This window comes from Callorhinus ursinus, unplaced genomic scaffold (assembly GCF_003265705.2).
Source record: "Callorhinus ursinus isolate GAN/ISIS: 27379988/994484 unplaced genomic scaffold, GSC_fseal_2.0 scaffold6, whole genome shotgun sequence".
Taxonomy (NCBI): Eukaryota; Metazoa; Chordata; class Mammalia; order Carnivora; family Otariidae; genus Callorhinus; species Callorhinus ursinus.
This window is the reverse complement of record NW_027397068.1, coordinates 73,716,041-73,739,054: the sequence shown is the minus strand read 5'-3', so window position 1 is coordinate 73,739,054 and position 23,014 is coordinate 73,716,041. Positions and strand designations below refer to the sequence as shown.

The 23,014-nt window shown below is 41.4% G+C and overlaps 1 protein-coding gene across 3 annotated transcripts in view; it reads left to right on the top strand.

Annotated features, from left to right (window-relative positions):
• Positions 1 to 23,014, top strand: part of PRKN (parkin RBR E3 ubiquitin protein ligase) — a 1,304,062-nt gene that overhangs the window by 1,106,468 nt on the left and 174,580 nt on the right. For all 3 annotated transcript variants that reach the window (XM_073894189.1, XM_073894188.1, XM_025866444.2), the window contains exon 9: positions 304 to 453. In XM_073894189.1, coding sequence (XP_073750290.1) covers positions 304 to 453 — 150 coding nt within the window. The remainder of the gene's footprint in view (positions 1 to 303; positions 454 to 23,014) is intronic.

The following is a 23,014-nucleotide window of genomic DNA, read 5'->3' as shown; positions in this document are numbered from 1 at the left end:
GACTGTTAAATGCAGTTGGTGGTAGTAATATTAAAAGAACAAACTTTGGGGGGAAATTTAGGACCAATTTCCTAGAAATATGAAGTTATTTGTTTTGCCAATTGCAATTGGGAAGACTTTCTTTATGTTGAATCATAACTCATCCACCCCACCCCATCCCCTTTGGTTTTTTTACCGAAACAGATGAACAAGAACATCCACACACCACAAACTATTAACATTCTGGCTAAAACAGCACATCTTAGTATTATCACTTTAAAAAACTCATGTTGGGTTTTGTTTTTGGTTTTGGTTTTTTTACAGTATAACCGGTACCAGCAATATGGCACTGAAGAGTGTGTGCTACAGATGGGGGGTGTGCTGTGCCCCAGCCCTGGCTGTGGAGCGGGGCTGCTTCCCGAGCCAGGCGTGAGGAAGGTCACTTGTGAAGGGGGCAGCAGTCTGGGCTGTGGGGTGAGTACCACTTACACCTCTGGGTGTTGATTGTGTGTGTGTCTGTTTTTAGAAAATTGGCAATGATTATAAATTTGTTTTATTTTCATTTTCCCTTTGCACTCAGACATCTTTGAACTGACGTATAACGCCAATAGACCTTTAGGGGTACCTGGCTGGCTCCGTCAGAAGAGTATGCGACTCTTGATCTCGGGGCTGTGAATTCGAGCCCCACATTGGGTGTAGAGACTACTTAAAAATAAAATCTTTAAAAAAGAAAAAAAAGAGACTTGTAAATTCTGATATAGAATTCCAGATATGAATATATATTCACCAATGGGGAGGAAAAGGTCATATTAAGAGTTTCTGCTTTAATTGTTTGTCACAGTGTTTTCTCTAAGAGGTCGTGAATTACTAGACCAGACTTTTTTGTTTTCCAGTGCTCAGCTGATTCAGAGAAAAAATTTATTATTTTTCAGAGTTGGCTTTAAGTAGACAGAGTAAAGGAGAAAGAGAATTTCCCATCAGTGATGTCTTAACGGAATTGTTTGCCTAAGTATTTCAAGAAATAAGATGAAGATTAATATGGAAAACTTGAAATGTTATTGTGTCATAAAAATCATTTTAAATAGAGATGAGCAGAACTAATGGTGCCTCTTAGGGAAGCAGAACAAGAAACATGGAAACTCTTTGTTCTAAGAGGTCAACCAATATGACCCAGACAGCCTCTTGAATGAATCTATGGCTGCAAGCTGACAGGGAAGGTGTGAGGAAAGCATAACTCAAACACAAAAAGGCTTGCTAAATTATAGGTTGAAATGACAAATGGCTAATAATCCTGATATTAGATTTCACACAGGCCAGAAAAGGAAGAAAGTGTATGTGCCTATAAAACGCTATTGAATTTTGATGGGGAAACATTTCTTTTAAAATTGCAACTTCATGAGGAGCTTTGTAGAAGGAGTGTTGTTGGCAAAGGCTTATTGCCGGGGCCTAATTTTTGGCTGAGAGCCGTAAGTCACCTTTGCATAAGTTCGCGTCTGTTGTCTTCAGTGGAGCTATCTGTGGGGCTGCAAAGTCCTGGGCTGAGCCATAAGTAGAGGAAGTGGATGTTGAAAAGCCATGAGATACCGTGATGCCTACTCAGAAAAAAAATGCCTCTGGATTAATACTCATGACTTACGTTAGAATGGAAACACAAGTCATGTTTGCTAGCTTTAGGTTTACTAAAGCTTGTTTAGGCTTCCTAAAGTTATATTGTATAATCTGCACTGATTGTGTGCAGCCTAAGCCAGCTGCCAAATTCTGGGAGATCAGAATGCTGGGGAATGTTTTCTTTTAAAATGAGTTGCAATAGTTTTTAACTAATGACTAAATTGTATCCTTCTGCCTGCTAATTGCCCACTGTTGTTCCATTCTCTAAAGCTGGATTTTAAGGTCCTAACTTTCTTTATGAGAAAAAGAGTTTCTTTGGCCCATCTTCTGCATTCCGCTGTTCACCTTGCTTTAAAGAACTTGGAGGGTTCTATATAATTTTAAGTTTTGAACAGCTGTGTCTTCCTTTTTTCATTCAATGTGACATTGTAAGTAAGTTATGTACACATTTAAGGTCCAAATCCTGGAAAATTACTTTAGGAATGAACTGAATGGCTTTCATACCTTTGGGTTAAAGACTTTGGGGGCAAACCTTACCTAAACGAGGAGAGCTGTTTTCAGGATGTTTCTTTGTCCTTTTGAAATTCTAAGTGATGAGTTTTATTTTATATTCATTTGTTCGTTTTTGTGCTTGTCAGTTTCTGTGTTACTTCTCTATTACTGCATAACAAATCACCCCAAATATTAACCATTTAATTAATAAACATTTATTATCCCACAGAATGGGCATCAGGAGTCCATAAGTAACTTAGCTGAGTGGCCCTGGCTCTGGCTCAGGGTGTCTCATGACGACACCATCAAGCTAGGTCACGTCAGTTATCTGAAGGCTTGACTGGGGCTGGAAGATCCACTTCCAAAATGAGTCATTCACATGATTTTAGGCCAAAAAAAAAAAAAAGCTCAGGTCCTCACTGGCTTTTGGCCGAAGGCCACAGTTCCAAACCACATGGCCCCCTTCTTGGGGTATTTGTCCCAAGGATGGTAGCTAACTTACATAGAGCACATGATCTAAGAGAGAGCAAAGAGAGGGCCACAGGCCTGCATAACCTGATCTCCAAAGATGTACACCATCCCTTCCACTTCACTTCATTCATTAGAACTGACAGGCATGATCCAGCCCACCCTCTAAGAGAAGGTAGTTAGGCTCCATCTTAAAGAATTCATGAACCTGTTCTGAACCACCACAGTTTATAATTTGGAGAACTTGGAGAAAGAATAGAGAAATGATTTTCTAAAGTATGCACTTAACTTGATGCTTTCCTTTCTCTCCCTGCCTTTTTGCCCCAGGCCCCATACTCTTGTTGAGGCTTTTATCAATCCCCATTGTTTTGGCTTCTCAAAAGAGATAAATTGACCTCATCATTGCCCTTTTCCTTCAAATCCTCAACTTTCACAAAAGACTGTTAACCAAACTAACATGGTTTTTGGGATTCTGTAGTGGTTATTAAAAAGGAGATTGGGTTGGATGCCTTAGGTTCAAATCCTGGCTCCATCAACTACTAGTGGTCTTAGTCTTTCTGTGCCTCTGTCTCATCTCTAAAATAGGGTGTATTATAGCAACCCCATATAAGACCATTATGACAATGAAATGAGATTGTAAATGTAAAATGTTTAGAACGGTACCTGGCATACAATGTATATTTGTTTACTATTTAATAAAAAGTTTAATCAATGCTTATCAAAATAAAAATCCTTCTGTTCAGGATAATCATTTGATCCTCTCCTTCAAATATTCTAGAATCAAGCTCCATCAACAGCAGGGAATTAGGTATCTAGGCGTCAGTATTTTAATCCTTCAAAGAATTGCTTCTCCTACATAGTACTTTGACAAAATGTCATTCATTTACATTGTGGTCATTATACAGGAAATTTGATGCGTGCAGTTCAGAACATCCCAATGGACTTTTCTATGAGATAACATGGTGGCTCTGCCAGGCTGACCTTTGCAATGGGAGCACTTAGGCTTGTCCTGAGGAATATTGTCCTTGAGAACATTTTAAATTGTGCAACTTATAAGGGGTCCCTCTGAAAGCTGACTGGTCAGTAACCTGGAGCCATAATTGTGTGCTAGCTATCACATATAAATAGACCATTATTGCAACAGATTTTGAAACTTATTTTCTGGCTTCACTTTTTTCCTTCTTTCTCTTCCCCTTTTTCTGATGTACACAGTTCTGCTATGATTTGTTCATTCTTGTAAGCTGCCAATCTTTTCTGGATTTAAGGGTGGCAATGGAAAGCTGTTGTGTGGTAGAAATCATGGTTAGTTCATGTTATTCATAGAGAACAGGGCCCAATAAGTAGAAGTTAGAGAACAATGAATATCTGCTTGGCATTTGCCCTTATACCGTGGACAACCAACAGCAAAATGGGCTGCCTCAGGAAGTAGAAAGCACCTCATCCTACACAATATTCAAGGAAAGTCATTGATAACAAAGCTATGGAAGAATCATAGAGTCTCAGATGTGAAGACATTCTAGGTCTCACTAACCTCGGTGGTTCTCAGGTTGTAGTTTACAATTAAATGTAAAATATCTGTGAGTCTACTTGGGCTTAATTTTTTCTCAACTACCAACAGATTTAAAAAGTGCAACTCTTATTATCTAGGTACCCAAGAAATGCTTGATGTTATAAAGCTAGGCCTTAGAGATGCATTGTGATGTGCCCATGGATACCCACTCTCAAAGCTGAGACACAACTGCGTGTGTTGTCTTCCAGTCAGTCAGCTCACCGCTACATACCTAGATGGTCCTTCATACACCCATGATTCCTGTTGTATGTGGTTTCCATCTGAAGAAACAGATTTCAGTATTTTGATTGTCTTTGGCTTCTTAAAATAAGTGCTTTGACTGTATTTATGACTCTCTTTTTCAAAAATATAGTACTGTCCATTGGAAAATCAGATTACCGGATCTTGTGCTCTGCTGTATCACTAGGCTTAACTGTTACCTGGAGAGCAGTGCACATTAGCTCATACATGAACACAAGGATTTCTATTTAAATGATAATGTCAGTCCATCTCAGATAGGCCTGATAGATGTGGATGGTTCCAGCAAATTTATTACCATTATAAAGAATTATTTGAGCTTAAGTCCCACATACCAGGATTCGAGTTGAAGTGTTACACTTGTTTCATGCCTTTATATTCCCATCCTTAATTTTGACATTATTGTCCTCAGTAACTCCATGTATTTGGAGTTCAACATTCATTGGGGATGGATGGATGGATGGATGGATGGATGGATGGATGGATGGATGGAAATGGTGTTTGAAGTATATGAATACACTAGCACTTTTATTTTCAAATATTAATCATCATTTACCCCAGTATTAGAATTGCTTACAACAACCTCACCAAGAAATTCACAATATAGAGTGTTTTACTTGCACACATAATACATAATTCAGAACTAAGTTCAGGAATCCATAAAAAGTCAATTAGGAACCTGAAAGTACTGCAGGAATTACAGTTTATGTCCCCTGTCAAAGGCTACATGGCCAAACTAGAATTTTGTACATCCTGATATATAAAATGTCTTAGTCTTGGGGGCACTGAGATTTCGGTTTTGACACAGAACAGAATATTTTTACATTGATAGATGGAACTGAACCAAGAATATATTTGGGGATCAAATAGCCTGACCTCACTCTCTGCTAACCCTGATCATATTTTTACTACTGCTTATAAAAATATTAATTGATTTCCTAAGGAATTCATGTTATGCATTATTCTTTACTCTGGCTTATTGCTATTCATCAGAACTATCTCACTAACTTTTATGACTCCAGTGTAAAATGTTGACATGTTTAATACTGGAAAACAGCAGCAAAATATGGAATACATTAATACTCACTGACCTGGGAATACAGAAAGCTAAGGCAATCAACCTTGTGAGTTTTCTATAAATAAAACATCATTATCTTATTTGGTGTTGCTTGGGGATCTTACATGTCTGAGAGAGAATTTCTTATCTAGGCTAATACTAGGAATTAGATGAAGAGTTTTTTGTTTTAAATTAGAAATCCAGGAGAAAAAAATCCATAAAAAAAACCAGATTTCTTAAAAAAAAATCATATTACTGACCATTTGTTAAGGACGTAAGACAGAATTTCTTCAGGCACCTGGTAGACACTCCTTCCTTTACTGGAGGGTGCTGTGTTGCTGCAGGTTTCTCAAGGCACTAATGAAATGTTCATCTTGGGCTGCTCACTTGCACAGACCCCTTGTTTTTACCAAGTTTGTCTTCTTGCATTTTCTTTGAAGAGGGCCTCAAAGATTGTAGAGCTTAATTAAAGATGGAAAGGCTCCATCAAACCAAAATCTAGATCTGCACAAGTAGGGGGTACGACCTGCTACATGCAAAGAAATTTTTGTTGAAAATGATGATTTTGAACTACTTGTAACAGTAGCCTTACTATATTGTTGAAGATTGTACTTAGATCAGGGTTCAAGCCTCATTTTCAGTTGTTATATAGGAAAGGAGTCAACAAAGGCAAATGGAGATACCCAGTCTTCCACTCAAAGATCGGATATTGAGTTAAAAACTTAAGTTAATTTGTTGACATATAGGTACTAGTAATAATTTCTAGTAATTGTTTCTATTTCTGTGGTGTTAGTCATGATCTCTCCCCTTTCACTCATGATTTTGCTAATTTGGGTCCTTTCTCTTTTCTTTTGGATAAGTCTGGCCAGAGGTTTATTGAGCTTATTAATTCTTTCAAAGAACCAGCTTCTAGTTTTGTTGATCTGTTCTACTGTTTTTCTGGTTTTTATTTCATTGATCTCTGCTCTAATCTTTATTATTTCTCTTCTCCTGCTTGGTTTAGGTTTTATTTGCTGTTCTTTCTCCAGCCCAGTTAGGTGTAAGGTTAGCTTGTGCATTTGGGATTTTTCTACTTTTTTGAGAGAGGCTTAGATGCCTATGTATTTCCCCTTTAGAACCGCCTTTGCAGTATTCCATAGGTTTTGGACCAATGTGTTTTCATTCTCATTGGTTTCCATGAATTGCTTCTTCTTCTTTAATTTCCTGCTTGACCCAATCATTCTTTAGCAGGATGCTCTTTAACTTCCAAGTGTTTGAATTCCTTCCAAATTTTTTCTTGTGATTGAGTTCCAGTTTCAAAGCATTGTGATCTGATAACATGCAGGGAATAATCTCAATCTTCTGGTATCGGTTGAGACCTGATTTGTGACCCAGTATGTGGTCTATTCTGGAGAAGGTTCCGTGTGCACTCGAGACGAATGAGTATTCTGTTGTTTTAGGGTGGAATATTCTGTATATAACTACGAAGTCCATCTTGTCCAATGTGTCATTCAAAGCTCTTGTTTCTTTGTTGATCTTCTGCTTAGATGATCTCTCCATTGCTGAGAGTGGAGTGTTGAGGCCTCCTACTATTAATGTATTATTATTATCAATATGATTCTTTATTTTGGTTTAATAGTTGGCTTATGTAGTTGCCTACTCCCATGTTGGGGGCATAGATATTTACAATTGTTAGATTTTCTTGTTGGATAGACCCTTTAAGTATGATACAGTGAACATAATAACAAAAAAAAACTTAATTAATAGATGGGGAGTCTTTTTTTCAACACGTGGAGCTCAGAAATAAAAAGCAGGCAGATGGTTGATATTTAATAATAAAAGGAAAAATAAAATGGTTGCTTTTCCTATACTTTAAGGATAGTTTTATTTTATAAAAATGCCAAATTAAATTACGTGAAGAATTTTGAAAACTATATTGAGGTCTCCCTTTTTAAAAAGAAGTCTAGACAGTAAAATCTAGACTCCAAATATATGTGGTTTATATTGTGATGCTTTCAAGGAGATACCAAAAAGGCCAGGTATTTTTCTCTGTACCTAAATGTGAGTTTGTAAGCATGAAGTGCTGGCTGCGATCGTACCTCGCTTGCCTCAACCACCTGGCCCATGCAACACATGGAGAGTGGTATCATATCATTTTGACACATTATTCTCTTATATACAAGATGTTCTTTATCAAAAAGTATTTTTAAAAGAAAGTTAATGTTATGAAATGTCAAAAATATGCATCCCATGTTTATTTGACATGTGTCCAAAACTCTAATTTAAACTCTAAGATTGGCTCGTGTGCAGATTGGAAACAGGCATTGCTAGACTTTCCATGTGAGAGACAGCTTGGAGTGCAAAGATAGAAAGCTTTGGAGAGTATTTATTTTAATTAAAGAAATTGTTCACAAATGTACAAACAAGTTCTGCATACCATTCCCCTGGAAAACATTTATCAGTTGGCAAATATTCCTAGAAAGTGTTCTGTTGTTTGAAATAGAAATACATATTTTCTAATCCAACACAGGCCACTGACCATTCCATGTGTCTTTAGCTATTTTTTTGGTTAAAATAAAGGGAAATCTGGAATAATTATACTCTTCCAAAATGGTAAGCTCCATCTCATTGAATAATGTTAGGAAATCAATTTTGTGGCAAATGGAATGGAGAAGCCTTCTTTAGCCCTACAAGCTATCAGAGAGCTCAGAACATTCTAGAAAACAGACTTCTACTGAAGATAACATAGTTTCTATGCATTTCTTTTGATCCTGCTCTCACCTCAGTCTAGGGCTCTGCTGTCCAATATGGTAGCCACCAACCAAAAATGGCTATTTAAATTAAAATTAAATAAAATTTAAAATTTGTTTCCTCAGTCACGTTAGCCACATTTCAAGTGCTCAATGGCCACATGTGGCTTCCTGCTGCTGGACTAGACAGTGCAGGGAGAGCATGGTATCATCATCATCACCACAGAAAGTTCTAATGGACAGCATGAGTCTAAAGAAAGACTAGAATATCACCCAAACAGGAGCTTTCACAAACTCGAGTTCCCTGTGTGTCAGATACAAACACTTTGACCTCTTCCGTTCTGGCTAAGAAGAAAATTAAAGCAATGTCCTAAGTACAAAAATGTAGAACAGCACTTTCCAAAGTGAGGCTCATTCAGCATAGGTTCCAAGGATGTTACTGGGAGGAAAGTTGGAGTGGAGGCAGAGAGGCTGGGCAGAGGTCCAGCATCAAACAACTTGGAAACATGTGTTAAGCTAGGTTAAACAGAGGGGTTTTTTTCCGTAACACTTAAATCTTTCAATATGCAAACATGCATTTTGCCTGAACAAGTAGAATACCACAAATAGCATTTCCTAAGCTTTTTAGAGCTATAACTGCCTTTTGTGTGGTGCATTTTATAGGATAGGTGTTTCATGGAACAACTTAGGAATGAAAGCATTTACTTTATTTTTTAACTGGACGGTGCTGAGTAGCAAGCATACCACGGTCATAAGGAGCTAATGAGATCAAAGAATAAGAACCTTAGACCTACAACATTGTCCTCTTTGGAGTGAACTAATATAGTGTAATTTAGACAAAAAAAATTGTATACCATATTTGTTGTGGATGTATTTTTGACACTGCATATTTTTATAGTGAAACCTTTCTGTTTTCTTAAGCAGCTATTGCTATATAATTCTATGGGTATAAGATCCATAGAGAAGAGAGGAGGAAGTGTTGTGATTCTGGGTGATCACTATTTCCAAGGGATTCCTATTCAATGGACATGAAGATTTTTAAACTTCGTAGAATAAGTGATACTATGGTTAATAAACTATTTTCACATAGTAGGTGTAAACGTGTCAGTCTCATAAAACGTTAACTGCATAGGACAATATGGTAATGACGAAGGAATTGTGGGCATTGGGGTTTTGTTCTCGTTTTCTGTGCAGCCAGGCATGGCTTCAGCACACTGACAAGAGCAGTCACAACTATGGGGGACTTGGGTCGCTCTCACAAGGTGGCTGGACAGAGTTCCCCTCCCTGGCCTTCTGCATGGTGGGCCTCTCCCCTGGCCTTCCCAGAGGCCATCGGTAGATTTTAGGGACAAAGAGTTATGCTTTGCCTCATTATGCTAATTATTGTTTACCCCCCCGCCCCACTATTTCTCAGGCTCCTATCATCTGGTGGTAAAAGCCTCACAGAGACACATAATGCCCTCCTCTTTCTGATTCACCTCCAGTTCTTTTCTCTTTATGGGCTCTTGTGGACAGTGGCCCCTGCAGGAGCTAGTTTTCTCTGACATACTGATCTAGGGCCTGGCCGCCATCATTCCTTCCCGTGCACTGGGGTTTCTCGATTTCCCTCCGCGCTGTCCTTAGTCAATGGCCTCAGGGATCTGATATCGTTCGTTCCAGTTGCTTCGTTACACTTTCTGGTTCTTGCTTCATCTTTCATGGTGAAATTCGCACTCAGAATTATGAGGTTATGATCATCAAAGCAGTGTTCTTTGTTCTCTCATTTTACCTTTTTTAAACTAATTTTTATTGTGCTAAAATATATAATAACATAAAATTTACCCTTTATAACCATTTGTAAATATACAATTCAGTGGCATTAAATACATTCGTAATGTTGTATAACCATCACCTCTATTTCCAAAATTTTTCATCACCCCAAACAGAAACTCTGTACTCCTTAGGCAGTAACTGAACCCCCATCCCCATCCAAGTCCCTGGTAATCTCTAATCTGCTTTCTGTCTCTACGAATTCACTTATTCTGGATGGTTCACAATAAGTGGAATCAGAATGTTTGTCCTTTTGCGTCTGGCTTATTTCACCTAGCGTAAAGTTTCCATGGTTCATCCATGCTGTAGCAGGTGTCAGATCTCCTTCCTTTGTGTAGATGAATCATATTCCTTTGTACGGATACACTACATTTTGTTCCTCCCATTTTCTTTTGAAATGTGTTCAGCTGGAGTAGCCCTTCCTCCCCCTGGATCAAAAGCCAGGCAGGCACTCTGACTTTGAGTAAGTAATAAGTGTATTACTCATAAGTAATAAGGGGTCTTAGAGTCACTTCCAGTTGCTATCATTCTATCAATTCATTAAAAATGCCTTCCCCCCTCAAGAAAAAATTTGATTTAACATTAAGTCTTCTCCTCCTGCCCCGTGAGGCCCAGCCCTATACATCACATCTATGCGTACTTGGTATGGGATCCCAAAGGGACTGATATAGCTCATTCCATTGCTCTGGGTGTTCCTGGAGTCCTCCCTGTAGCACTGACTCTTTATGCATCTTCAGACTCCGGTTGACAGTTAAGTACATCCAGAGCTGACTTTTATCCCCAAAGACCTGACAGGTGTCCACTCCAGCTAGGTCCAGATCCAGGTTTTTCTTTCCAGTGCTTAAAATTAGTTTGCCTCAAATAAAATAAAATTAGTTTGCCTGCATTCGTACCTACAGTGTTTCAGACCTATCACAGAATCATCCTTGTAGGTCAAAGTTCTCTGTCCTAACTTGGGTTGCAACATCCTAACCCCTGCTCCTCTAGGTGTAATAGTAACGTGAAATAGAAATAGACCTGCTAGAAATAGACCTTACGGACATAAGCACAAAGACTTATCAAGGTATTTGTGGAGGATATTTTTTGTAGTACTGTTTTGTAATAGATAAAAATGTGGAAACAAGCAAATCTTCAGTAATAAATATCATAGTGGTTAAATATATTTTGACATAGCTATGTAATCAAACATAATATCCTGTTAAAAAGAATAAGGTCAACTTGTGTGTTGATATGGAATTTTTTAATATATATTTTTAATACATTTTTATTATAATTTTTAATATATAGAATTAAGTGAAAAGAGCAAGAAAAAGATGCTCAGGATTCATAAATATATAAAATATTTTCTGGAAAGAATTAAAGAAACCATTAAGAGTGATTGCCTTTGGATAGAGAAAGTGGGGAAATAGGGAAGAAGGCTTTTGTTTTTTAGTTTATAACTTGCTGTAATGTTTGAGGTTTCTAAACATGTAGATATATTACTTTCACTTTTTTTAAAGATTTTATTTATTTATTTGAGAGAGAGAGAATGAGAGATAGACAGCACGAGAGGGAAGAGGGTCCGAGGGAGAAGCAGACTCCCCGCCGAGCAGGGAGCCCGACGCGGGACTCGATCCCGGGACTCCAGGACCATGACCTGAGCCAAAGGCAGTCGCCTAACCAGCTGAACCACCCGGGCGCCCTACTTTCACTTTTTATAACATAAAGGATTTTCTTTTTCTATGAATTACTTCTTTTTTAAATTTATATTTTTAAAAAGATAGTAATGTTATTTGTTAAAAATACAAGCAAGGTAGTTCGATAACTGAATTAGGTAGAATTTGACAGCATTTCAGACATAGTGTTTCCTTGGGCTTAGACTAGGGAGGAGGAAATTTGGCTTCCATCAGCAGAGATCACGGGCAGAAAAACCAAATTGTAAGCACTTGCTACCATTCACTTGAAGGAGCTAGAGATGAAGGTGGTCCAGTTTAGCATCTTTTAAGCATTAATTTGTGTAGAGCACACTCTCTTGTCATACTGATTTAGTTGAACGACATATTTAAGAAAAATGGGAGTGAAGTCTGCTAGAAAATCTAATTTATGTTCTCAAAATAAGTTCTATGAAACATGTCAGCAAATGCATTGAACAGTCATGCAAATAGGCGAATTTTAATTTTTGTGTAGCTTTAAAATAGTTGAAGTAGTTCCTAAATTACAGGAAAATATTTTCTGATGGTACCTTGCACATACCTGTATTCTAGGAATTAAATTCTTACAGACTGTTTTCTTGTTTTTTTGTGTATCTTTCTCTTTTTGTTTATACCTATTTTCAATGAAATTAAGACAGAGTACAATGCGGCCCAAACAAAACAGGCGCTCAATGCTAGAATAATGTATTTCTCACTCTCACACATTCCCCTGGAAAGGCTAAGTCTATAAATTATTAGATCAGTTCGCTGAAAGTTCCTGTGAGAGAACAGGGCTTTTCCCAGGTAAAGACAAGTCGCTGGTATCGTCAGTGGTCCCCGAGGGTCTATAACGGATCCATAAACTAAGTGTTCCCTGGATCCCAACCTTTGCATTCAGTGGGCCCAAGGATTCTGCCAGGCGCGGTCCTCAGTATCTTTTGCCTCTTTAGCTCAGAATGAATAGGGCCCAAGGAGAGAACCTTGAAGGCTCCCCCAGGCAAATCTGACCTGGCCCAACATGATCTTGGCTCCCACCTTCTCCACAGACTGGAGGCCCATAGGAAGTATATCTCGCAGAACTACCCGAGCCTGCTACACAGGCTTTCATCCATCTGTCCATTTAAAAGTTTACATTGTGACCAGAGACTAAGATTCACTTCATGTTGATTTTATGTAAGGATTTTTTTTCAAGGAGAAGAAAAAAAGCGAGTAAGACTAGAAGCCTGTGGATAAGGCACAGGCCAAATGGTGAAAGTTTTGCTCCATCCACGCATCTCCCTGAACCAGGGTCAGAAGTAGGATAAAAACAAGAAAGAGTCCTTTCAGAGGGAGGGAGATAACACCGTCTGATGCACTCTGGGAAGTAACTTATCAAGCGGACCCGTTATTGTGCTCAATTCCAAAAGGAAAGCAATTTTCTTCCTCCTTTCTGTAGAAGCAGGCCCAGAATGCCTGTTTCTTCCCCCATCCACACCGCTCGTCACTCTCTTTTAGAAAGAAATAATATTGTTCCTGACATACATTCTTCTTCCCAAAGCCTTGTTGGTTATTGTCCCGCATGCAGTGACAGCTGGGAATTTAATGTCAAGTGATGTTTTTTCCCCCCCAGCTCCTCTCAAGGTATCAGTGTTAAACTGACAGGTCCATAATTCAAAGGAAGTCTGAATTAGCTATTCCTGCAGCTTCGTCCACAGACAGAACCCACTCCACTTACAGAATGTCACCTATGCCTAAAGAATTCTTGAGCAAATGCCCGGAGACAGTTACTACCTCTTCTCTATAAACTTGAAGCTCTTCACATATTCCAGCCGGCAAATTGGCCCTGCCTGATTATTCGGAGGAAGTGATAAGAGATACTGAGTCCAATCAGGTTATAAATTAGTCTTTTGCCGAAATAGGATGGAAGTGTACTTGCTGGATGTTTCAAGAACAGGAAGAGCTTGGAATGGATGCCTCCTAGAAATCACCCACTTCTTTGTCAACCTTCCTTATAGACCATTCACATAAATCATTTTCCATGTAAAGAGGGAGTAGGAAGCAGAGCTATATTCACAAGATGGCTGCTATTTGGGAAGAAGTAAATCCACAACTAAGGAAGCTTCTGGAAGCCTGCCTTACAGGAAGACATGGCCTGGCTCTTGTAGAAGCGATATTGTATTATTGAAAAGTGCAAGGGACCCCTGGGTGGCTCAGCCGGTTAAGCGGCTGCCTTCACCCCGGGTCGTGGTCCCAGGGTCCTGGGATCGAGCCCCACATCGGGCTCCTTGCTCAGCGAGGATCCTTCTTCTCGCTGTCTCCCTCTGCTTGTGCTCTGTCAAATAAATAAAATCTTAAAAAAAAAAAAGTGCAAGAGCTGCTTAATCAGTAAGAAAAGTGAAATAGAAAGATGGGATTAAGGAGATAAGATCTTTGTTAGACTACATCTATTGACCCGGAACATGCCATAGTGAGCTGGCTAAAAACTGCTTCCCATTATGAACATAGCATATTTTTTTTAAACTGCTCATTACTTGCAAATTTTCTTCTGTATTTATTTATTTGACAGAGAGACAGCAAGAGAGGGAACACAAGCAGGGGGAGTGGGAGAGGGAGAAGCAGGCTTCCCGCGGAGCAGGGAGCCCGACGCGGGGCTCGATCCCAGGACCCCGGGATCATGACCTGAGCCGAAGGCAGATGCTTCACGACTGAACCACCCAGGGGCCCCGAACATAACAGATTTTTAAAAGGTCTGGAAATTGGTTGTTTGGAGGCTACATTGCTATACATAATTTTAATTTGTTGTTCTAAAGAAACCAAAGACTATTTGAGTACAATCTCAGAAGAGCATTACAGTCCAATAATAAACATGGTGGAAATCAAACACTTGCTGGGCATGCCTTTAATATTCTGAGCACCATTTTAAATGCTATTGATCTATGATCGTAAATGGGCAAAGGACACAAATCACCCTAGAAAATTAAGAAAAGAATCGGCAAGACGCCGGCCCGACAAGCTGTTTACCTTCCCTCTACAAACAAGACTGCTCGCCAAAGGAGCACGACCCCAGAGCCCTGGCCACCCAGCCAGCTGGGGCGAGCTCCTGGCAGGTCATGGTTGGGATCTGTGTGTCCAGACAAGTTGTAGTGGACGGTGGTGGTTTCCCTCCTGACATCCATCTCCCTCTCGTTTTTGCTAACAGAACCCTGAGTTTTCTTCAAGTACCCTCCCCTTTGGGAGGTGACCTCATACCCAAGCCAGTAGAAAATCGTGGGTCACCTAACACAGCCTTGCTATTCCCGTGACCCTTACTCCTAATGGTTTGGGGAGAAACCAGGTCTTTCTGGTCTTGACTGTGCTACTCAGCTAAGTAGCTTAAAAGCCACTCTGTTGTTGGGCCATGTGATATGGGAGAAAATCCATTTCCTTTCTATCTAAGTCAGTTGAATGGGGCTTCCTGTTTTTCTAGCCAAAATCTCTTCACTGGTGCCTGGGCATTATCTTAAAAATGACCAAAGGAATTCATTCACTAAGAACTTTGGGCAGATAACAACAGAAAGAGCTACCTGATAAGGCCTTATTAGTAGCAAACATTCAATCCTTCAGATTATATCCCATAATATTTTTGTGTGTCCATGGTAGCTGAAATCAGCAATAAAACACTCTCCTCATTCCTTTGGGTTAAACGGATTGTCATGCACTCCATTGTATTAGTCAGCCCTCAGTCCCGTGGTGTGGGACCGAGACCCAAAACAGCAGTGCCTCCATTAGATGGAAATTTCTTTCTCTCTCATAGAAATCATGAGCCCGGATGGTGGCTCTGCCCTCACAAAGTCCTTAGTTGCCCTCATGTGTGGTGCGAAGGAGTCAGGGAAGAGCACGTTCCAATCCTTAAAGCCAGACCCGGAAGAGGCAGACAGCTCACAGCCCCAGGGGAGAAACTAGTCCCACGGCCACACGGCCAGCCCCAAAGGCAGTGGGTGCCATATGTCCAGCTACATTATTATGAGACAGGAAAGGGCGAGTGGGTGGTGGGGAAAGAGGTCAGCCTCTCCCACATCGGCCATAGGTCCCCTCCATGCTGTCATCCTCACTCAGACACCACCCTACTACAGTCATTCTCAGAGTTTTGTATTTTCATGCAGAAAAAAAACATCTTCTACGCAGAATGTTACTTCCTTTCTATTGGTGACAAGACTGAGTGCTTGCTTTGTGATCTTTTCTTTAAACAATACGTGTCTTTCACTTTCTCTATTCAAAGGCATGAAAATTAGACCTCCATCTGTCAATAATACCCACAAAATGGCTTTCAACCCTTACATTAAATGGTGTGGCCACAATAGCCGTCTGAATCGGTGCAGATAAATAGAGGTAGCATTCAGCATTACCACAAACTGAGAGTAGGGGCACAGTTCTAGAAAATTCCCTGGTTGGACTGAAGTTTTCCCCCACTGATCTTTTTGTTCTAGTTTTCCGTACAAATGTACTGCTTAACCATGTAGAACAACACATACCACCGATTAAAGCTTTTGGAGTCACAAACTGACTATGAGACCTCACGTAGCACTTGGAGTAATATCAGCGTCTGATTTACATTTGCAACGGTAGTCCTAGGAGTTTTAGTTTTTCCTCTTCTTCTGCAATCACTAGAAATCATGCTGTTTTCAGCAACTAAGCTGTTCTAATAAGACACATTCACCGGGGAGAAAAATATTCGCTAGATCCTTCCTTCTATTTAAAATAAGTCAGTACGGGCGCCTGGGTGGCTCAGTCGTTAGGCGTCTGCCTTCGGCTCAGGTCGTGGTCCCAGGGTCCTGGGATCGAGTCCCACGTTGGACTTCCTGCTCAGTGGAGAGCCTGCTTCTCCCTCTTCCTCTGCAGCTGCCCCCTGCTTATGCTCCCTCTCTCTGTGTCAAATAAATAAATAAAATCTTAAAAAAAAATAAAATAAAATAAGTCAGTAATACTTGGAAGGGAAAATCATTTAGTTATTCTACAGGCATGAATTGACCATCCACCACATATGTGATGCTGTGCCGGGCACTGTGGGCACATGGACGTAATGACACAGTGCCCTGCTCCAGGAGCACGTAAGCAAACGGGAACACAAGACACGGAGGCACAAAACAGCATACCCATATGGCAGTACAGAATCATGCCAAATGATGTGCCGCGGAAAATCAGAAGCGTTAAGGGCATGCTTGCACAGCTCCCACATTACCTGGAACAGAGTTCTTTCAACACTTGCCACTTTGCTTGTTCACAAACCATTTGCCCCAGTTCATCGGTGGGCCCCTGGTGGGGTGAATAGGGTTGCATCCTATTCATTTTCATTTCCTGTGTCCAGCAGGGGACATAGCTGGATGTTGAATTATCCAACGAGAGGAGAAGGCTCTACACTATTGAGGGTGGGAGCTTCATTAGGGCCTGGAATGATGAAGAAATGTCACCTAGTGGGCACTGGAAATATTCCAGGCATCCGACTGCACCAGGGTGAAGGCCCAGAAGATGGGGCCTGCAAAAACCTGAGCGAGGACTAAGAAGCAGGTGACCGGGCGAAGGGCGAGGCTCACGGGGCTCTCCTGGGCCATGTGTGGGATTTGGGACTTTCTCCTCAAACCTGGGAGAGGAAACATGACCAGAGCTTCTGGAAAAGTAATTCAGTGCCAGTGTGGAGTATGGATGGAAAGGGGAAATTACTGAAGTCACTGTTAAAAGGTAAACTGGGGCGTTTTTTCCAAGAGTTTATTGGAGCCTACCTGGGTTTTAATCAGGTGGTACCAAGCTAGAAGTGATCAGAAGCTGATGCTGGGCTGGAGCTGGGAGTGTTTTTATAGAGGAGGCTCAGAAGCACAGCAAGGCAGTTATTTGATTAGCTATAGTTCAAGCGGTTGCCTTATTTGGGAAAACCTACTGGCTGTGGGTGCTGCCCTGAAGCGTCCTCTTCTCCGGTTTGGGTACAGGGGCTCTGGCTTTGGTTAGGGCTTGCTTCCGCGGGCAGCCAAAGCGTTAGTGCCATCTCAGTCTGCCCAGCGCTTCCAAGGCCATTTGACCACTGTTATCTCGAATTAGTATAACCCTCCTAACAACCTTGCAAAACACAGATGACCATTTATATTTTTTTACACAAGTTTTTCAGATATTTTAGGGATTCTAGTGCTGTAATATTAATTTCACTTCAGGTTGATGCCTTAACGCTGTGGAAGATTTACATCCCTCTTGTAGTTTAGAGGTTATTTAGGAATTGATGGAATTCACAACCACGTTCTGTATGATGTTTAAAAGATAATGTGTAATAATAATTCAGTGTACACTATATGATATTTACTCACCTAGCTTTATTATGCTATACAATTTACTGACTTGCATTCTTTTATCTAAAAATAAGTGCTGGGGCACCTGGATGGTGCAGTTGGTTGAGCACCTGACTCTTGGTTTCCACTCAGGTCAAGATCTCAGGGTTGTGAGATCGAGCCCCGGGTTGGGCTCCGAGCTCAGCGTGGAGTCAGCTTGAGATTCTCTCTCTCCTTCTCCCTCTGGCCCTTCTTTATTAAAAACTTCTGGAATCTATTTCATTCCCTTGGTGCACTTTCTAGATCTCTTGATTGGTTACAAAGACTTTTACTTACTCCTAAAAGTAGGGCACGTTGTGAAAGTTCCAGAACATTTCTCAAAGCTGTTCTTTTCTGGTCTCATCCTTTTCCTCATCCCTGAACTACTCAGTTTCCTAAGCCTGCAAAACAGGATCCAGGTCATGTACCAGCAAGTCGGCTATTCGGGTTTACAAGTTCCCTCTCCCGCAGGCTGTGGGAGAATTTCCCAGGACCCGGCCTCTCCCCGGGGGTGGGTGCTCTGGTGCAAACAGGGGCTGGCAGGAAGCGTGAGTGGGCGGGCGTCCAATCACCCTCACCTCGGACCTGGCAGGAGCCCGGATTTTCCTCTTGTTTCCCAGTTCTCTCAAGCTGGGCATGTAGGCACCTCCCCCTGCAGGGGCGCCAGGTGCGGCCCTCCCCTACCCCTGCAGGGGCGCCAGGAGCAGAAGGATCACAGGAAGCATTTCTGGCTTTCACGTCAGTTCCCATTCTCCCCCCTTCCTGGCCTTGGCCAAACCTGACAGCAGAAGGTCTCCCGAGGCTTGGGCCTCTGCTTGCAAGCTTTTTCACTGTCTGCACGCTCCCCTATGGCTCTTCATCTGCCGTTCGAGAAGTCTCCTTCCAGCTTCCCACAGGAATACAAAGTGGCTTTCTGTAACACCTGGCACTGGCCGCAAATCAGCATCCTCAGACCAGTGCAGGTGTGGGGTGCGCTCCCCCAGCGACTCACAGCCCCTGCTTCCACTGGACTCCCCCTCCACGCCATGCTGGGTGGGCTTCCTCTGGAGTAGAGCATGAGGCTGGTGGGAGCAAACGAAGTAGTTGCCTGCCCTGGCTGCTCTGAGCCCCAGCGGGCTCACCTGGGACCCCACGGGAGGTCGGCTGCTCTGTCTCAGCCCAGACATTCCTCCAGGGAGCGCTGTTGTCGGGGCAAGAGGTGAGGCAAATTAATTGGCAGTCATGTGATTTAATACAATCAGGTAAAGTGATCCAAGTCTGTGGGGGAGACACAGACTGCAGTGCCCCAGGCCTCCCGGGCACATCTGTGGGGTGTATGTGCACACTCCGCCCCCCAGAGAGAAACAAGGGCAAAACCCTCTCCTTTTGTACCTATTTTTTTTATTCCACCAGCTTCCTCCTTTTACTGGTGGTTTTACAGGACCCCTGCCTGGGGGTCTTTCGGGCTCATACAGTTGATTTCTTCCATTACCAAGTCATTAGAATATGTGAATGCAGGGAGCCCCTCAGCAAGTCTGCTCGGGGTTTGCACGATCCTTTCTAAGGCCAAGGCACATAAGGTAACCTACAAAACTTACATTCAAGTAAAAGAAACAGTGTATCAACTGGCGATGAGTGCTATGTTCTGTCTGAAGTGATAACACATCCTGCAGGTAGCTGGAAATACGAAATTGAAATTTGATGTATTAGGATCATTTTGAAGATTTGAGAATTATTGGTGGAAAGGTAATAGCTGAAGCTCTCGAGGAATTGGTTTGCTCTTTGAAGAAGAGCAGCGTAGCAGTCTTTCCCCTGCAAAGAAGTAAGAGGACTTGTACCTCTTATTATGGACAGACTGAGGTTGTTCAACCCCTGCTGGTCTGGGGGAGGGGACTCACAAAAATCAAAAGAGCAGTTTCTTCCACGTGTGTGATTCTCAAACCAGGGTATCTGATATGGAATATGATACACAGTCACAGGGTAAGGAGGATGCGTTTTTTGGGACAATTGGGGGTAGGTCTGGGTGAAGGATCGTACTTTTACACTGAACCAAGAATATGCATCTTCAAAAAATTTCTAAGTTACCACCTCTGTTTTGGGCTATGACCTCAAGACACATCATAGCATGTGCACTCTTTCCCCTGCTGTCCAGGAGCCCCTCTGGGGAGGAGCTTGCAAGTGTTAATTTGAGGGATGGCAAGAAACTCACGCACAGTCAAAACTCACTAAGAAATGTGTGTGAAATGGAGAAAGTTTTTAAAGAAGGCTTCTCAGGTAAAATATTCCTTGCTGCTCTTTTGTTCTTATAATATATTTAATAAGCTTTCCCTGCTCTAAGAGACAGGTTAGTGTTCCTATATTATTTTGTTTACATGCCATGGAAATGGACATGGTCCCAGGAGGATTGGCATTAATTATGATCAAATGATCTTTCCCTTCATTATGCAAAATGTAGGCAATTAAATCACCACTTCCCACATGTGACAGGTATATTAAAGAATATTTAACTCTTGCAGAGTTCTAACTGGAGATAACAATTTTTATAAATGTGTCTTGGTTTGGAAAATATTATTTATGCCTTATTTTGCAGAAGATGACTTACATACAGAAAAGACTCTTTCACAGTAACCTCGCTGAATTCCCCCATTGTATAAATAGGTAGACCATAATTAGCTCAAATATGGACATTTATGTGTTTTATTATTCGAAACTAAAACAGTATGTTTTCTCTCTGTCCCAGTGCTCTCTGTCCCAGGGCCGCGAGGTGGTGGGTAAGCTACTTAATCTCCCGTGTACTTGTTTGCTGCAAAAAGGTCTCTTCCACGCCTGAGGTTCTGAGCTTCCTTGCGTGCTCTGTTGTCACCAAAGCAGATGGCAGGCATGTGACTTGCCTCATGATAGCAAAGGAACCGCGGTGCTACCGGGTCAAGCTGCTAGAGGGACGCAGCCACAGCCTTGGGGCACCACCCCCTTCTCTTCGAGTTCCTCAGGTACCCACCATAAACTCTCATTCATCAAGTCAGATGTTGGAGAGTAAGACCCTTGCTTAAAAGACGCTGGATTTGAACAGGAAGACGCACTTGACCATAGGGAGGGACCCAAAATGTAATCGCTGGTTGGGGCCTGTGTGCCACACTGATAAACAACAGCCATTTTAAATGATAGCCTCCTAAATTAAGATTATTCAAACAAGATGACTCTTGTTAACATAGAAACACTGATTCAAGTAAAGCAAAGCAGGGTTTCTGCCTTCTAACATAAACTCATGCGCTGAGCAAAATTTACTTCATTCTCCCTTAGCACACAGAATAAGGCTTTAAGGAAGGCTTTATTTATGGGGCTTTTTTTTTTTTCTTCAGTTTTGGTTTAATTTCCAAGAATCATTGTCCAGCCTTCTACCCTCACGTAGAACTTTACCTAATCATTCAAGACACTCACCTCTTCTTAGGAGATAATTAGACCATCTCCCGAAGCAGCATTTAATTACCTTTACAGACAAGAAGTTACTCAGTACCTAACCTCAGACCTTTCTTTCTAGAGTCTACCGCCCATATGTCTTAGGGCAACTTTTCATATCACGTTCTTGAAGACTCCCAGATACAAAGACGTAACAGGCTGGGTGCCCCTGAGTCAGCTGTGTGTTATACAATGGGACCCTAATTTATACACCACTCAGAATCCCCTGGGGGCCTCAGAGGAGAGAAACCTCACAACCCTGTCTCCGGGTCCCTCCTCAGTGGGAACTTGGGGGTTGCCATCTTACTTCTCATTAGCGCCGGGATGTCTGTGGATATTATCAGGGGCTTTAAGAATACCCACTTCTAAAGAGTTAAGGAACCCACCTTTCTTTCTTTTTTTTTTTCCTTTATAGTTTTTATTTAAATTCCAGTTAGTTAGCATACGGTGTAATACTAGTTTCAGGAGTAGAACTTAGTGATTCATCACTTCCGTACAACACCCAATGCTCATCACAGAAAGTGCCCTCCTTAATCCCCATCATGCATTTACCCCATCCCCCACCTGCCTCCCCTCCAGTAACCCTCAGTTCCTTCTCTGTAGTTAAGAGTCTGTTTCTTGGGGCGCCTGGGTGGCTCAGTCATTAAGCGTCTGCCTTCGGCTCAGGTCATGATCCCAGGGTCCTGGGATCGAGCCCCACATCGGGCTCCCTGCTCGGCGGGGAGCCTGCTTCTCCCTCTCCCACTCCCCCTGCTTGAGTTCCCTCTCTCGCTGTGTCAAATAAATAAATAGTCTTTAAAAAAAAAAAAAAGTCTGTTTCTTGGTTCACCTCTCTCTTTTCCCCATGTTCATTTGTTTTGTTTCTTTAATTCCATATATGGAAATCGTATGGTCTTTGTCTTTCTCTGACTGACTTATTTCACTCAGCATAATAGTCTCTAGCTCCACCCATGTTGTTGCAAATGGCAAGATTTCATTCTTTTTGATGACTGAGTAATATTCCATTATATATATACCACCTCTTGTTTATCCATTCATTAGTGGATGGACACTTGGGCTGTTTCCATAATTTGGCTATTGTAGATAATGTTGCTATAAACATTGAGGTGCATGTGTCCCTTCCAATCAGTATTTTTGTATCTTTTGGACAAATGCCTAATAGTGCAATTGCTGGGTCATAGCATAGTTCTATTTTTAACATTTTGAGGAACGTCCATGCTGTCTTCCAGAGGGGCCCAGGAATCCACCTTTCTTAAATGGAATCGGGGAGTGATAGTTCTTGGAGGGGACAACAGGCCCCATTCCATTCCCACAGCCGTACGCTCATGACGGCCCCAGAAAACTCTGTTTCTTTACACATCAGGAGATACCCGTTCCTCCTGCCATCAAGTCTGCTAATATTTATGAATAAATAAAAAGGACAAAGCACAACATATCAATTAGAATAAAACCCCGTCTTACAAAAACAAATAAATAAATAAAACCCTATCTTACAATTAAATACTTTGCTAAGTAAAGCCATAAATGAAAAATCTTGATGCTGAGGATTACTTTAATACTTAATATGTATTTTATGCTTATGTCTGTGTAAATTCTTCTATTCCACAAATGCGTGTTAAGCTGTTAGTATGTGCAAAGTGCTTGTAGGGATA